This window comes from Bombina bombina, chromosome 7 (assembly GCF_027579735.1).
Source record: "Bombina bombina isolate aBomBom1 chromosome 7, aBomBom1.pri, whole genome shotgun sequence".
Taxonomy (NCBI): domain Eukaryota; kingdom Metazoa; phylum Chordata; class Amphibia; order Anura; family Bombinatoridae; genus Bombina; species Bombina bombina.
In genome coordinates this window covers 56805658-56821229 of record NC_069505.1, presented here as the reverse complement: position 1 = coordinate 56821229, position 15572 = coordinate 56805658, and the positions used below count along the sequence as shown (strand labels likewise).

General features: G+C 46.2%; 1 protein-coding gene across 2 annotated transcripts in view; it reads left to right on the top strand.

The window, feature by feature from the left end:
• ATG2A (autophagy related 2A) overlaps positions 1-15572 on the top strand; it is a 514214-nt gene that overhangs the window by 468043 nt on the left and 30599 nt on the right. For both annotated transcript variants that reach the window (XM_053720124.1, XM_053720123.1), the window contains exons 37-38: positions 9223-9295; positions 9573-9655. In XM_053720124.1, the coding sequence (XP_053576099.1) occupies positions 9223-9295; positions 9573-9655 (156 nt within the window). The remainder of the gene's footprint in view (positions 1-9222; positions 9296-9572; positions 9656-15572) is intronic.

The window sequence follows — 15572 nt, the reverse complement described above, 5'->3', positions numbered from 1 at the left end:
TGACCTTATCCCTACATTATCTGTCTACTGACCTTATCTCTACATTATCTGTCTACTGACCTTATCGCTACAATATTTGTCTACTGACCTTATCGCTACATTATCTGTCTACTGACCTTATTGCTACATTATCTGTCTACTGACCTTATCCCTACATTATCTGTCTACTGACCTTATCTCTACATTATCTGTCTACTGACCTTATCGCTACATTATCTGTCTACTGACCTTATCGCTACATTATCTGTCTACTGACCTTATTGCTACATTATCTGTCTACTGACCTTATCCCTACATTATCTGTCTACTGACCTTATCGCTACATTATTTGTATACAGACCTTATACCTACATTATCTGTCTACTGACCTTATCCCTACATTGTCTGTCTACTAAACTTATCGCTACATTATCTGTCTATGGACCTTATCGATACTGTCTACTGACCTTATCGCTACATTATCTGTCTACTGACCTTATCCCTACATTGTCTGTCTACTAAACTTATCGCTACATTATCTGTCTATGGACCTTATCGATACTTTGCATACAAAGAGAGAAGCGCTCTACCGGGAACGAACAACAGCTCAGTGGCTTGTTCTATGGTAGAGCGCTTCTCTCTTCGTATGCAAATTATTATGACCCTGGGGAAGTCTCCCTATGGGTGATGGGGGAAACCAGACGTGGACTCCTTGCCCAGTGTGCTTAGAGGAATGTGGCTGCACCTCACTGACGAGGCCCATAGGAGGCCGAAACGATCGTCTGGGGTTGTCATGTTCCTTGTTCAGAGGAGAATTGCCTGGTATTTCGGGGCTGGACTGACCTTACTTGGCGGGATCAGACTGATATACTTCAGGAAAGTTTTCTTCTGTGAAAAGCACACTGGTCTAAAAGAGGCTGCTTCCGGGTGGTAAATCGCCATAGAACAAGCCACTGAGCTGTTGTTCGTTCCTGGTAGAGCGCTTCTCTCTTCGTATGCAAATTATTATGACCCTGGGGAAGTCTCCCTATGGGTGATGGGGGAAACCAGACGTGGACTCCTTGCCCAGTGTGCTTAGAGGAATGTGGCTGCACCTCACTGACGAGGCCCATAGGAGGCCGAAACGATCGTCTGGGGTTGTCATGTTCCTTGTTCAGAGGAGAATTGCCTGGTATTTCGGGGCTGGACTGACCTTACTTGGCGGGATCAGACTGATATACTTCAGGAAAGTTTTCTTCTGTGAAAAGCACACTGGTCTAAAAGAGGCTGCTTCCGGGTGGTAAATCGCCATAGAACAAGCCACTGAGCTGTTGTTCGTTCCTGGTAGAGCGCTTCTCTCTTCGTATGCAAATTATTATGACCCTGGGGAAGTCTCCCTATGGGTGATGGGGGAAACCAGACGTGGACTCCTTGCCCAGTGTGCTTAGAGGAATGTGGCTGCACCTCACTGACGAGGCCCATAGGAGGCCGAAACGATCGTCTGGGGTTGTCATGTTCCTTGTTCAGAGGAGAATTGCCTGGTATTTCGGGGCTGGACTGACCTTACTTGGCGGGATCAGACTGATATACTTCAGGAAAGTTTTCTTCTGTGAAAAGCACACTGGTCTAAAAGAGGCTGCTTCCGGGTGGTAAATCGCCATAGAACAAGCCACGGAGCTGTTGTTCGTTCCTGGTCGAGCGCTTCTCTCTTCGTATGCAAATTATTATGACCCTGGGGAAGTCTCCCTATGGGTGATGGGGGAAACCAGACGTGGACTCCTTGCCCAGTGTGCTTAGAGGAATGTGGCTGCACCTCACTGACGAGGCCCATAGGAGGCCGAAACGATCGTCTGGGGTTGTCATGTTCCTTGTTCAGAGGAGAATTGCCTGGTATTTCGGGGCTGGACTGACCTTACTTGGCGGGATCAGACTGATATACTTCAGGAAAGTTTTCTTCTGTGAAAAGCACACTGGTCTAAAAGAGGCTGCTTCCGGGTGGTAAATCGCCATAGAACAAGCCACTGAGCTGTTGTTCGTTCCTGGTAGAGCGCTTCTCTCTTCGTATGCAAATTATTATGACCCTGGGGAAGTCTCCCTATGGGTGATGGGGGAAACCAGACGTGGACTCCTTGCCCAGTGTGCTTAGAGGAATGTGGCTGCACCTCACTGACGAGGCCCATAGGAGGCCGAAACGATCGTCTGGGGTTGTCATGTTCCTTGTTCAGAGGAGAATTGCCTGGTATTTCGGGGCTGGACTGACCTTACTTGGCGGGATCAGACTGATATACTTCAGGAAAGTTTTCTTCTGTGAAAAGCACACTGGTCTAAAAGAGGCTGCTTCCGGGTGGTAAATCGCCATAGAACAAGCCACTGAGCTGTTGTTCGTTCCTGGTAGAGCGCTTCTCTCTTCGTATGCAAATTATTATGACCCTGGGGAAGTCTCCCTATGGGTGATGGGGGAAACCAGACGTGGACTCCTTGCCCAGTGTGCTTAGAGGAATGTGGCTGCACCTCACTGACGAGGCCCATAGGAGGCCGAAACGATCGTCTGGGGTTGTCATGTTCCTTGTTCAGAGGAGAATTGCCTGGTATTTCGGGGCTGGACTGACCTTACTTGGCGGGATCAGACTGATATACTTCAGGAAAGTTTTCTTCTGTGAAAAGCACACTGGTCTAAAAGAGGCTGCTTCCGGGTGGTAAATCGCCATAGAACAAGCCACTGAGCTGTTGTTCGTTCCTGGTAGAGCGCTTCTCTCTTCGTATGCAAATTATTATGACCCTGGGGAAGTCTCCCTATGGGTGATGGGGGAAACCAGACGTGGACTCCTTGCCCAGTGTGCTTAGAGGAATGTGGCTGCACCTCACTGACGAGGCCCATAGGAGGCCGAAACGATCGTCTGGGGTTGTCATGTTCCTTGTTCAGAGGAGAATTGCCTGGTATTTCGGGGCTGGACTGACCTTACTTGGCGGGATCAGACTGATATACTTCAGGAAAGTTTTCTTCTGTGAAAAGCACACTGGTCTAAAAGAGGCTGCTTCCGGGTGGTAAATCGCCATAGAACAAGCCACTGAGCTGTTGTTCGTTCCTGGTAGAGCGCTTCTCTCTTCGTATGCAAATTATTATGACCCTGGGGAAGTCTCCCTATGGGTGATGGGGGAAACCAGACGTGGACTCCTTGCCCAGTGTGCTTAGAGGAATGTGGCTGCACCTCACTGACGAGGCCCATAGGAGGCCGAAACGATCGTCTGGGGTTGTCATGTTCCTTGTTCAGAGGAGAATTGCCTGGTATTTCGGGGCTGGACTGACCTTACTTGGCGGGATCAGACTGATATACTTCAGGAAAGTTTTCTTCTGTGAAAAGCACACTGGTCTAAAAGAGGCTGCTTCCGGGTGGTAAATCGCCATAGAACAAGCCACTGAGCTGTTGTTCGTTCCTGGTAGAGCGCTTCTCTCTTCGTATGCAAATTATTATGACCCTGGGGAAGTCTCCCTATGGGTGATGGGGGAAACCAGACGTGGACTCCTTGCCCAGTGTGCTTAGAGGAATGTGGCTGCACCTCACTGACGAGGCCCATAGGAGGCCGAAACGATCGTCTGGGGTTGTCATGTTCCTTGTTCAGAGGAGAATTGCCTGGTATTTCGGGGCTGGACTGACCTTACTTGGCGGGATCAGACTGATATACTTCAGGAAAGTTTTCTTCTGTGAAAAGCACACTGGTCTAAAAGAGGCTGCTTCCGGGTGGTAAATCGCCATAGAACAAGCCACTGAGCTGTTGTTCGTTCCTGGTAGAGCGCTTCTCTCTTCGTATGCAAATTATTATGACCCTGGGGAAGTCTCCCTATGGGTGATGGGGGAAACCAGACGTGGACTCCTTGCCCAGTGTGCTTAGAGGAATGTGGCTGCACCTCACTGACGAGGCCCATAGGAGGCCGAAACGATCGTCTGGGGTTGTCATGTTCCTTGTTCATAGGAGAATTGCCTGGTATTTCGGGGCTGGACTGACCTTACTTGGCGGGATCAGACTGATATACTTCAGGAAAGTTTTCTTCTGTGAAAAGCACACTGGTCTAAAAGAGGCTGCTTCCGGGTGGTAAATCGCCATAGAACAAGCCACTGAGCTGTTGTTCGTTCCTGGTAGAGCGCTTCTCTCTTCGTATGCAAATTATTATGACCCTGGGGAAGTCTCCCTATGGGTGATGGGGGAAACCAGACGTGGACTCCTTGCCCAGTGTGCTTAGAGGAATGTGGCTGCACCTCACTGACGAGGCCCATAGGAGGCCGAAACGATCGTCTGGGGTTGTCATGTTCCTTGTTCAGAGGAGAATTGCCTGGTATTTCGGGGCTGGACTGACCTTACTTGGCGGGATCAGACTGATATACTTCAGGAAAGTTTTCTTCTGTGAAAAGCACACTGGTCTAAAAGAGGCTGCTTCCGGGTGGTAAATCGCCATAGAACAAACCACTGAGCTGTTGTTCGTTCCTGGTAGAGCGCTTCTCTCTTCGTATGCAAATTATTATGACCCTGGGGAAGTCTCCCTATGGGTGATGGGGGAAACCAGACGTGGACTCCTTGCCCAGTGTGCTTAGAGGAATGTGGCTGCACCTCACTGACGAGGCCCATAGGAGGCCGAAACGATCGTCTGGGGTTGTCATGTTCCTTGTTCAGAGGAGAATTGCCTGGTATTTCGGGGCTGGACTGACCTTACTTGGCGGGATCAGACTGATATACTTCAGGAAAGTTTTCTTCTGTGAAAAGCACACTGGTCTAAAAGAGGCTGCTTCCGGGTGGTAAATCGCCATAGAACAAGCCACTGAGCTGTTGTTCGTTCCTGGTAGAGCGCTTCTCTCTTCGTATGCAAATTATTATGACCCTGGGGAAGTCTCCCTATGGGTGATGGGGGAAACCAGACGTGGACTCCTTGCCCAGTGTGCTTAGAGGAATGTGGCTGCACCTCACTGACGAGGCCCATAGGAGGCCGAAACGATCGTCTGGGGTTGTCATGTTCCTTGTTCAGAGGAGAATTGCCTGGTATTTCGGGGCTGGACTGACCTTACTTGGCGGGATCAGACTGATATACTTCAGGAAAGTTTTCTTCTGTGAAAAGCACACTGGTCTAAAAGAGGCTGCTTCCGGGTGGTAAATCGCCATAGAACAAGCCACTGAGCTGTTGTTCGTTCCTGGTAGAGCGCTTCTCTCTTCGTATGCAAATTATTATGACCCTGGGGAAGTCTCCCTATGGGTGATGGGGGAAACCAGACGTGGACTCCTTGCCCAGTGTGCTTAGAGGAATGTGGCTGCACCTCACTGACGAGGCCCATAGGAGGCCGAAACGATCGTCTGGGGTTGTCATGTTCCTTGTTCAGAGGAGAATTGCCTGGTATTTCGGGGCTGGACTGACCTTACTTGGCGGGATCAGACTGATATACTTCAGGAAAGTTTTCTTCTGTGAAAAGCACACTGGTCTAAAAGAGGCTGCTTCCGGGTGGTAAATCGCCATAGAACAAGCCACTGAGCTGTTGTTCGTTCCTGGTAGAGCGCTTCTCTCTTCGTATGCAAATTATTATGACCCTGGGGAAGTCTCCCTATGGGTGATGGGGGAAACCAGACGTGGACTCCTTGCCCAGTGTGCTTAGAGGAATGTGGCTGCACCTCACTGACGAGGCCCATAGGAGGCCGAAACGATCGTCTGGGGTTGTCATGTTCCTTGTTCAGAGGAGAATTGCCTGGTATTTCGGGGCTGGACTGACCTTACTTGGCGGGATCAGACTGATATACTTCAGGAAAGTTTTCTTCTGTGAAAAGCACACTGGTCTAAAAGAGGCTGCTTCCGGGTGGTAAATCGCCATAGAACAAGCCACTGAGCTGTTGTTCGTTCCTGGTAGAGAGCTTCTCTCTTCGTATGCAAATTATTATGACCCTGGGGAAGTCTCCCTATGGGTGATGGGGGAAACCAGACGTGGACTCCTTGCCCAGTGTGCTTAGAGGAATGTGGCTGCACCTCACTGACGAGGCCCATAGGAGGCCGAAACGATCGTCTGGGGTTGTCATGTTCCTTGTTCAGAGGAGAATTGCCTGGTATTTCGGGGCTGGACTGACCTTACTTGGCGGGATCAGACTGATATACTTCAGGAAAGTTTTCTTCTGTGAAAAGCACACTGGTCTAAAAGAGGCTGCTTCCGGGTGGTAAATCGCCATAGAACAAGCCACTGAGCTGTTGTTCGTTCCTGGTAGAGCGCTTCTCTCTTCGTATGCAAATTATTATGACCCTGGGGAAGTCTCCCTATGGGTGATGGGGGAAACCAGACGTGGACTCCTTGCCCAGTGTGCTTAGAGGAATGTGGCTGCACCTCACTGACGAGGCCCATAGGAGGCCGAAACGATCGTCTGGGGTTGTCATGTTCCTTGTTCAGAGGAGAATTGCCTGGTATTTCGGGGCTGGACTGACCTTACTTGGCGGGATCAGACTGATATACTTCAGGAAAGTTTTCTTCTGTGAAAAGCACACTGGTCTAAAAGAGGCTGCTTCCGGGTGGTAAATCGCCATAGAACAAGCCACTGAGCTGTTGTTCGTTCCTGGTAGAGCGCTTCTCTCTTCGTATGCAAATCATTATGACCCTGGGGAAGTCTCCCTATGGGTGATGGGGGAAACCAGACGTGGACTCCTTGCCCAGTGTGCTTAGAGGAATGTGGCTGCACCTCACTGACGAGGCCCATAGGAGGCCGAAACGATCGTCTGGGGTTGTCATGTTCCTTGTTCAGAGGAGAATTGCCTGGTATTTCGGGGCTGGACTGACCTTACTTGGCGGGATCAGACTGATATACTTCAGGAAAGTTTTCTTCTGTGAAAAGCACACTGGTCTAAAAGAGGCTGCTTCCGGGTGGTAAATCGCCATAGAACAAGCCACTGAGCTGTTGTTCGTTCCTGGTAGAGCGCTTCTCTCTTCGTATGCAAATTATTATGACCCTGGGGAAGTCTCCCTATGGGTGATGGGGGAAACCAGACGTGGACTCCTTGCCCAGTGTGCTTAGAGGAATGTGGCTGCACCTCACTGACGAGGCCCATAGTAGGCCGAAACGATCGTCTGGGGTTGTCATGTTCCTTGTTCAGAGGAGAATTGCCTGGTATTTCGGGGCTGGACTGACCTTACTTGGCGGGATCAGACTGATATACTTCAGGAAAGTTTTCTTCTGTGAAAAGCACACTGGTCTAAAAGAGGCTGCTTCCGGGTGGTAAATCGCCATAGAACAAGCCACTGAGCTGTTGTTCGTTCCTGGTAGAGCGCTTCTCTCTTCGTATGCAAATTATTATGACCCTGGGGAAGTCTCCCTATGGGTGATGGGGGAAACCAGACGTGGACTCCTTGCCCAGTGTGCTTAGAGGAATGTGGCTGCACCTCACTGACGAGGCCCATAGGAGGCCGAAACGATCGTCTGGGGTTGTCATGTTCCTTGTTCAGAGGAGAATTGCCTGGTATTTCGGGGCTGGACTGACCTTACTTGGCGGGATCAGACTGATATACTTCAGGAAAGTTTTCTTCTGTGAAAAGCACACTGGTCTAAAAGAGGCTGCTTCCGGGTGGTAAATCGCCATAGAACAAGCCACTGAGCTGTTGTTCGTTCCTGGTAGAGCGCTTCTCTCTTCGTATGCAAATTATTATGACCCTGGGGAAGTCTCCCTATGGGTGATGGGGGAAACCAGACGTGGACTCCTTGCCCAGTGTGCTTAGAGGAATGTGGCTGCACCTCACTGACGAGGCCCATAGGAGGCCGAAACGATCGTCTGGGGTTGTCATGTTCCTTGTTCAGAGGAGAATTGCCTGGTATTTCGGGGCTGGACTGACCTTACTTGGCGGGATCAGACTGATATACTTCAGGAAAGTTTTCTTCTGTGAAAAGCACACTGGTCTAAAAGAGGCTGCTTCCGGGTGGTAAATCGCCATAGAACAAGCCACTGAGCTGTTGTTCGTTCCTGGTAGAGCGCTTCTCTCTTCGTATGCACCTTATCGATACTGTCTACTGACCTTATCGCTACATTATCTGTCTACTGACCTTTTTCGCTACATTATCTGTCTACTGACCTCATCGATACATTATTTGTCTACTGACCTTTTTCGCTACATTATTTGTCTACTGACCTTTTTCGCTACATTATCTGTCTACTGACCTTATCGCTACATTATCTATTTTCCAACCTTATCACTACATTATCTGTCTACTGACCTTATCCCTACATTATCTTACTGCCCTTATCGCTACATTATCTGTCTACTGACCTTATCGCTACTGTCTAGTGACCTTATCACTACATTATCTGTATAGTGACCTTATCACTACATTATCGGTCTACTGACCTTATCCCTACATTATCTGTCTACTGACCTTATCCCTAGAATTATCTGTCTACTGACCTTATCGCTACATTATGTTTACTGACCTTATCGCTACATTATCTGTCTACTGACCTTATCCCTACATTATCTGTTTACTGATCTTATTGCTACATTATCTGTCTACTGACTTTATCCCTACATTATCGGTCTACTGACCTTATCTCTACATTATCTGTATACTGACCTTATTGCTACATTATCTGTCTACTGACCTTATCCCTACATTATCTGTCTACTGACCTTATCTCTACATTATCTGTCTACTGACCTTATCTCTACATTATCTGTCTACTGACCTTATCGCTACATTATCTGTCTACTGACCTTATCGCTACATTATCTGTCTACTGACCTTATCGCTACATTATCTGTCTACTGACCTTATCGCTACATTATCTGTCTACTGACCTTATCCCTACATTATCTGTCTACTGACCTTATCGCTACATTATTTGTATACAGACCTTATACCTACATTATCTGTCTACTAACCTTATCCCTACATTGTCTGTTTACTGACCTTATCGCTACATTATCTGTCTATGGACCTTATCGATACTGTCTACTGACCTTATCGCTACATTATCTGTCTACTGACCTTTTTCGCTACATTATCTGTCTACTGACCTCATCGATACATTATTTGTCTACTGACCTTTTTCGCTACATTATTTGTCTACTGACCTTTTTCGCTACATTATCTGTCTACTGACCTTATCGCTACATTATCTGTCTACTGACCTTATTGCTACATTATCGGTCTACTGACCTTATCGATACTGTCTACTGACCTTATCACTACATTATCTGTCTACTGACCTTTTTCACTACATTATCTGTCTACTTACCTTATCACATACCTTTTCTGCAGAGAATTCCGTTTTACATCAGAGGTTCCCATTTGGTTGGATTATCAAGGCAAACACGTATCAACAGAGCAGGTGGTAAGTGAAATGTCGCATCATAGGTATACTAGCAGTGTAGCCTATTGCACCCCCTTCTTTTTTGGCAGTATAGTAGGGTTTATGAATAATTACATTGCCCTGTATGATGATATATGTACAGAAGAGTCTTGTATAATCACTCTTTACAGATGACATAGGTTGTTGTATGTACCCTTATATAAGGCGGCTTTAGACACTGTTCACACTACATACAGCATATATCATCACGTTGTGTTGTGCTTTCTCTAGCAGCATAATAATTATACTTTCTTTTTAGGGCACATTTGCTGGAATATTAATAGGACTGGCCCAGCTTAACTGCTCCGAACTGAAGCTTAAAAGGCTGTACTGCAGACATGGGTAGGACCGACTATATATAGTAGTTAGCTTTATTATAAAACATAATGTGTTCATTATCAGTATATAGATCACCACTTAGTTTTATTATAAAACATTATGGGCCAGATTACAAGTGGAGCGGTATTTTGTGCTATCTCTACAAGAAGCCCATTGCTTGAGCCCTTATAACTTTTTTGTGCAATTTCTTTTCTTCTACAAGATACGACGAGTCCACGGAGTTCATCCTTACTTGTGGGATATTAACCTCCTGCTAACAGGAAGTGGCAAAGAGCACCACAACAGAGCTGTATATATAGCTCCTCCCTTCGCTCCACCCCCAGTCATTCTCTTTGCCTGTGTTAGTAATAGGAAGAGGTAAAGTGAGGTGTTAGTTTTAGTTTCTTCAATCAAGAAGTTTTTTATTTTAAATGGTACCGGTGAGTACTATTTTCCTCAGGGAGTTATGGAAGAAGATTTCTGCCCTGAGGTTGATGATCTTAGCAGATGTAACTAAGATCTATGTTGGTTCCCACAGAGCTTCTGAAGGTAGTACAAGAGAAATCTTCAGTGTGGAGAACGGTTTCATGCTACAAGCAGCATTGAGGTATGTTCAGTCTTTTAATTCTGAAGAGACTTGGTATATCAGAACTGGCTGACATTTTTTCCCTGCAAGGGAAGGGGTAAGCAATAGACCTGTACAAAAATAGGGTATTACTGAAAATCCTGTGTTTATTTCTTTAATTGACTGAAAGCAGTATATAAAAGGGACACTGGGAGAGACAGCTTAACGGATTTTATTTGGGAGACAAATAATCAGTATGGCTGTAATATTTCTGTTATGCTTTAAGGGGACCACATGGCTTTATTTGCTAACCGCTTCCCATGCGGTTGTATAGACTAATGCGAACGTCGTCCATGATGGGCGGGGCCTATTTTCGTGCGTTCGGACGCACAGTTTATTCTGACTGAGAAGGCAGCAGGCATTAGCTCCGGTTGGGCCTAAACTTGTTTCTCCAACATTGGTGTGTCCGGTCCACGGCGTCATCCTTACTTGTGGGAATATCTCTTCCCCAACAGGAAATGGCAAAGAGTCCCAGCAAAGCTGGCCATATAGTCCCTCCTAGGCTCCGCCCACCCCAGTCATTCTCTTTGCCGTTGCACAGGCAACATCTCCACGGAGATGGTTAAGAGTATGTGGTGTTTAGTTGTAGTTTTTTTATTCTACTATCAAGAGTTTGTTATTTTAAAATAGTGCTGGTATGTACTATTTACTCTGAAACAGAAAAAGATGAAGAATTCTGTTTGTGAGAGGAAGATGATTTTAGCAGACAGTAACTAAAATCGTTTGCTGTTTCCACATAGGACTGTTGAGATGAAGTAACTTCAGTTGGGGGAAACAGTTAGCAGACTTTTCTGCTTAAGGTATGACTAGCCATATTTCTAACAAGACTGTGTAATGCTGGAAGGCTGTCATTTCCCCTCATGGGGACCGGTAAGCCATTTTCTTAGTCTCAAACAGAATAAAGGGCTTAATATGGGCTATAAAACTGGTAGACACTTTTATGGGCAAAATCGATTGCTTTATTTGGGCATTTTATACATGTTTATGCTGGTAATTCACACTTATAAACTTGGGGAACGTTTTTTAACGCCAGGCACTGTGTTAGCCACCTTTTCCAGTCAGGAAGGGCCTTCCCAGTTGTAGGCTGAGCCTCATTTTCGCGCAATTACTGCGCAGTTACTTTTGAGAGCAAGACATGCAGATGCATGTGTGAGGATCTGAAAGTAGTTGGAAAAGTTCCTAGAAGGCTTCATTTGGTATCGTATTCCCCCCTGGGTTTGGTAAAGTCGCAGCAAAGGCTGTAGCTGGGACTGTAGAGGGGTTAAAACTGTAACCGGCTCCGGTTTCGTTATTTTAAGGGTTAAAGCTCTGAAAATTGGTGTGCAATACTTTGAATGCTTTAAGACACTGTGGTGAAAATTTGGTAAATGTTGAACAATTCCTTCATATTTTTTCACATATTCAGTAATAAAGTGTGCTCTGTTTAAAATTTAAAGAGACAGTAATGGTTTTGTTTTAAAACGTTTTTTGTGCTTTATTGACAAGTTTAAGCCTGTTTAACATGTCTGTACCTTCAGATAAGCTATGTTCTATATGTATGAAAGTCTATGTGTCTCCCACTTCAAAATTGTGTGATAATTGTGCCATAGCGTCCAAACAAAGTATGGACAGTACTGCCACAGATAATGAAGTTGCCCAAGATGATTCATCAGATGAAGGGCGTAGACATGGTTCTACATCATCTCCTTCTGTGTCTATACCAGTTTTGCCCACGCAGGAGACCCCTAGTACTTCTAGCGCGCCAATGCTTATTACTATGCAACAATTGACGGCAGTAATGGATAACTCCATAGCAAATATTTTATCCAAAATGCCTGCATATCAGAGAAAGCGCGATTGCTCTGTTTTAAACACTGAAGAGCAAGAGGGCGCTGATGATAATTGCTCTGTCATACCCTCACACCAATCTGAAGGGGCCATGAGGGAGGTTTTGTCAGATGGGGAAATTTCAGATTCAGGAAAAATTTCTCAACAGGCTGAACCTGATGTTGTGACATTTAAATTTAAATTCGAGCATCTCCGCGCACTGCTTAAGGAGGTGTTATCTACTCTGGATGATTGTGACAACCTGGTCATTCCAGAAAAATTATGCAAGATGGACAAGTTCCTAGAGGTTCCGGTGCACCCCGACGCTTTTCCTATACCAAAGCGGGTGGCGGACATAGTGAATAAGGAGTGGGAGAAGCCCGGCATACCTTTTGTCCCCCCTCCTATATTTAAGAAATTATTTCCTATGGTCGACCCCAGAAAGGACTTATGGCAGACAGTCCCTAAGGTCGAGGGGGCAGTTTCTACTCTAAACAAGCGCACTACTATTCCTATAGAGGATAATTGTGCTTTCAAAGATCCTATGGATAAAAAATTGGAGGGTTTGCTTAAAAAGATTTTTGTACAGCAAGGTTACCTTCTGCAACCCATTTCGTGCATTGTTCCTGTCACTACAGCAGCGTGGTTCTGGTTCGAGGAACTAGAAAAGTCGCTCAGTAGAGAGACTCCATATGAGGAGGTTATGGACAGAGTTCACGCACTTAAGTTGGCTAATTCTTTTATTTTAGATGCCGCTTTGCAATTAGCTAGATTAGCGGCGAAAAATTCAGGGTTTGCAATTGTGGCGCGCAGAGCGCTTTGGCTAAAGTCTTGGTCAGCGGATGTATCATCCAAGACAAAATTGCTTAATATCCCCTTCAAGGGTAAAACTCTCTTTGGGCCAGAATTGAAAGAGATTATCTCAGACATCACTGGGGGAAAGGGCCACGCCCTCCCACAAGATAGGCCTTTCAAAGCCAAGAATAAGTCTAATTTTCGTTCCTTTCGTAATTTCAGGAACGGACCGGCCTCTAATTCTGCATCCTCTAAGCAAGAGGGTAAGGCTTCACAGACCAAACCAGCCTGGAAACTGATGCAAGGCTGGAACAAGGGTAAGCAGGCCAAGAAACCTGCTGCTGCTAACAAAACAGCATGAAGGAGTAGCCCCCGATCCGGGACCGGATCTAGTGGGGGGCAGACTCTCTCTCTTTGCTCAGGCTTGGGCAAGAGATGTTCAGGATCCCTGGACGCTAGAAATAGTTTCTCAGGGTTATCTTCTGGAATTCAAGGAACTACCCCCAAGGGGAAGGTTTCACATATCTCACTTATCCTCAAACCAAATAAAGAGACAGGCATTCTTACATTGTGTAGAAGACCTGTTAAAGATGGGAGTGATACACCCAGTTCCAATGGCGGAACAAGGAATGGGATTTTACTCAAATCTGTTCATAGTTCCCAAAAAAGAGGGAACCTTCAGACCAATTCTGGATTTAAAAATCCTAAACAAATTTCTCATAGTACCATCGTTCAAAATGGAAACCATTCGAACGATTCTACCTACAATCCAGGAAGGTCAATTTATGACTACCGTGGATCTAAAGGATGCGTACCTACATATTCCTATCCACAAAGAACATCATCAGTTCCTAAGGTTCGCCTTTCTGGACAAACATTACCAGTTTGTGGCCCTCCCATTCGGGTTAGCCACTGCTCCAAGGATTTTCACAAAGGTACTCGGGTCCCTTCTAGCGGTTCTAAGACCGAGGGGCATTGCAGTAGTACCATACTTGGACGATATTCTAATACAAGCGTCGTCCCTTTCAAAGGCAAAGGCTCATACAGACATCGTTCTGGCCTTTCTCAGATCTCACGGATGGAAGGTGAACATAGAAAGAAGTTCTCTGTCTCCGTCGACAAGAGTTCCCTTCTTGGGAACAATAATAGATTCTTTAGAAATGAGGATTTTTCTGACAGATGTCAGAAAGTCAAAACTTCTAAGCGCTTGTCAAGTTCTTCATTCAGTTCCACGTCCTTCCATAGCTCAGTGCATGGAAGTAGTAGGGTTGATGGTTGCAGCAATGGACATAGTTCCTTTTGCGCGAATTCATCTAAGACCATTACAACTGTGCATGCTGAAACAGTGGAATGGGGACTATACAGACTTGTCTCCAGTGATTCAAGTAGATCAGAAGATTCACTCCGTTGGTGGCTAACCCTGGACCACCTATCCCAGGGAATGAGCTTCCGCAGACCAGAGTGGGTCATCGTCACAACCGACGCCAGTCTAGTGGGCTGGGGCGCGGTCTGGGAATCCCTGAAAGCTCAGGGACTATGGTCTCGGGAAGAGTCTCTTCTCCCGATAAACATTCTGGAACTAAGAGCGATATTCAAAGCTCTCAGGGCTTGGCCTCAGCTAGCAAAGGCCAGATTCATAAGATTCCAATCAGACAACATGACGACTGTTGCTTATATCAATCATCAGGGGGGAACAAGTAGTTCCCTGGCGATGAAAGAAGTGACCAAAATAATACAATGGGCGGAGGATCACTCCTGTCACCTATCTGCGATCCACATCCCAGGAGTGGAAAACTGGGAGGCGGATTATCTGAGTCGTCAGACTTTCCATCCGGGGGAGTGGGAACTCCACCCGGAGATATTTGACCAGTTGACCCAATTATGGGGCATTCCAGACATGGATCTGATGGCGTCTCGTCAGAACTTCAAGGTTCCTTACTACGGGTCCAGATCCAGGGATCCCAAGGCGACTCTAGTGGATGCACTAGTAGCGCCTTGGACCTTCAACCTAGCTTATGTGTTTCCACCGTTTCCTCTCATTCCCAGGCTGGTAGCCAGGATCAAGCAGGAGAGGGCCTCGGTGATCTTGATAGCTCCTGCATGGCCACGCAGGACTTGGTATGCAGACCTGGTGAATATGTCATTGGCTCCACCATGGAAGCTACCTTTGAGACAGGACCTTCTTGTACAGGGTCCATTCGAACATCCAAATCTGGTCTCCCTCCAGCTGACGGCTTGGAGATTGAACGCTTGATTCTATCAAAGCGTGGGTTTTCAGATTCTGTGTTAGATACTCTGGTTCAAGCCAGAAAACCGGTAACTAGAAAAATTTACCATAAAATATGGAAAAGATATATCTGCTGGTGTGAATCCAAGGGATTCCCATGGAATAAGATAAAGATTCCTAAGATCCTTTCCTTTCTACAAGAAGGTTTGGATAAAGGATTATCTGCGAGTTCTCTAAAGGGACAGATTTCTGCCTTATCTGTCTTACTACACAAACGACTGGCAGCTGTGCCAGATGTTCAAGCATTTGTTCAGGCTCTGGTTAGGATCAAGCCTGTTTACAGACCTTTGACTCCTCCCTGGAGTTTAAATCTAGTTCTTTCAGTTCTTCAAGGGGTTCCGTTTGAACCTTTACATTCCATAGATATTAAGTTGTTATCTTGGAAAGTTTTGTTTTTGGTTGCTATTTCTTCTGCTAGAAGCGTTTCT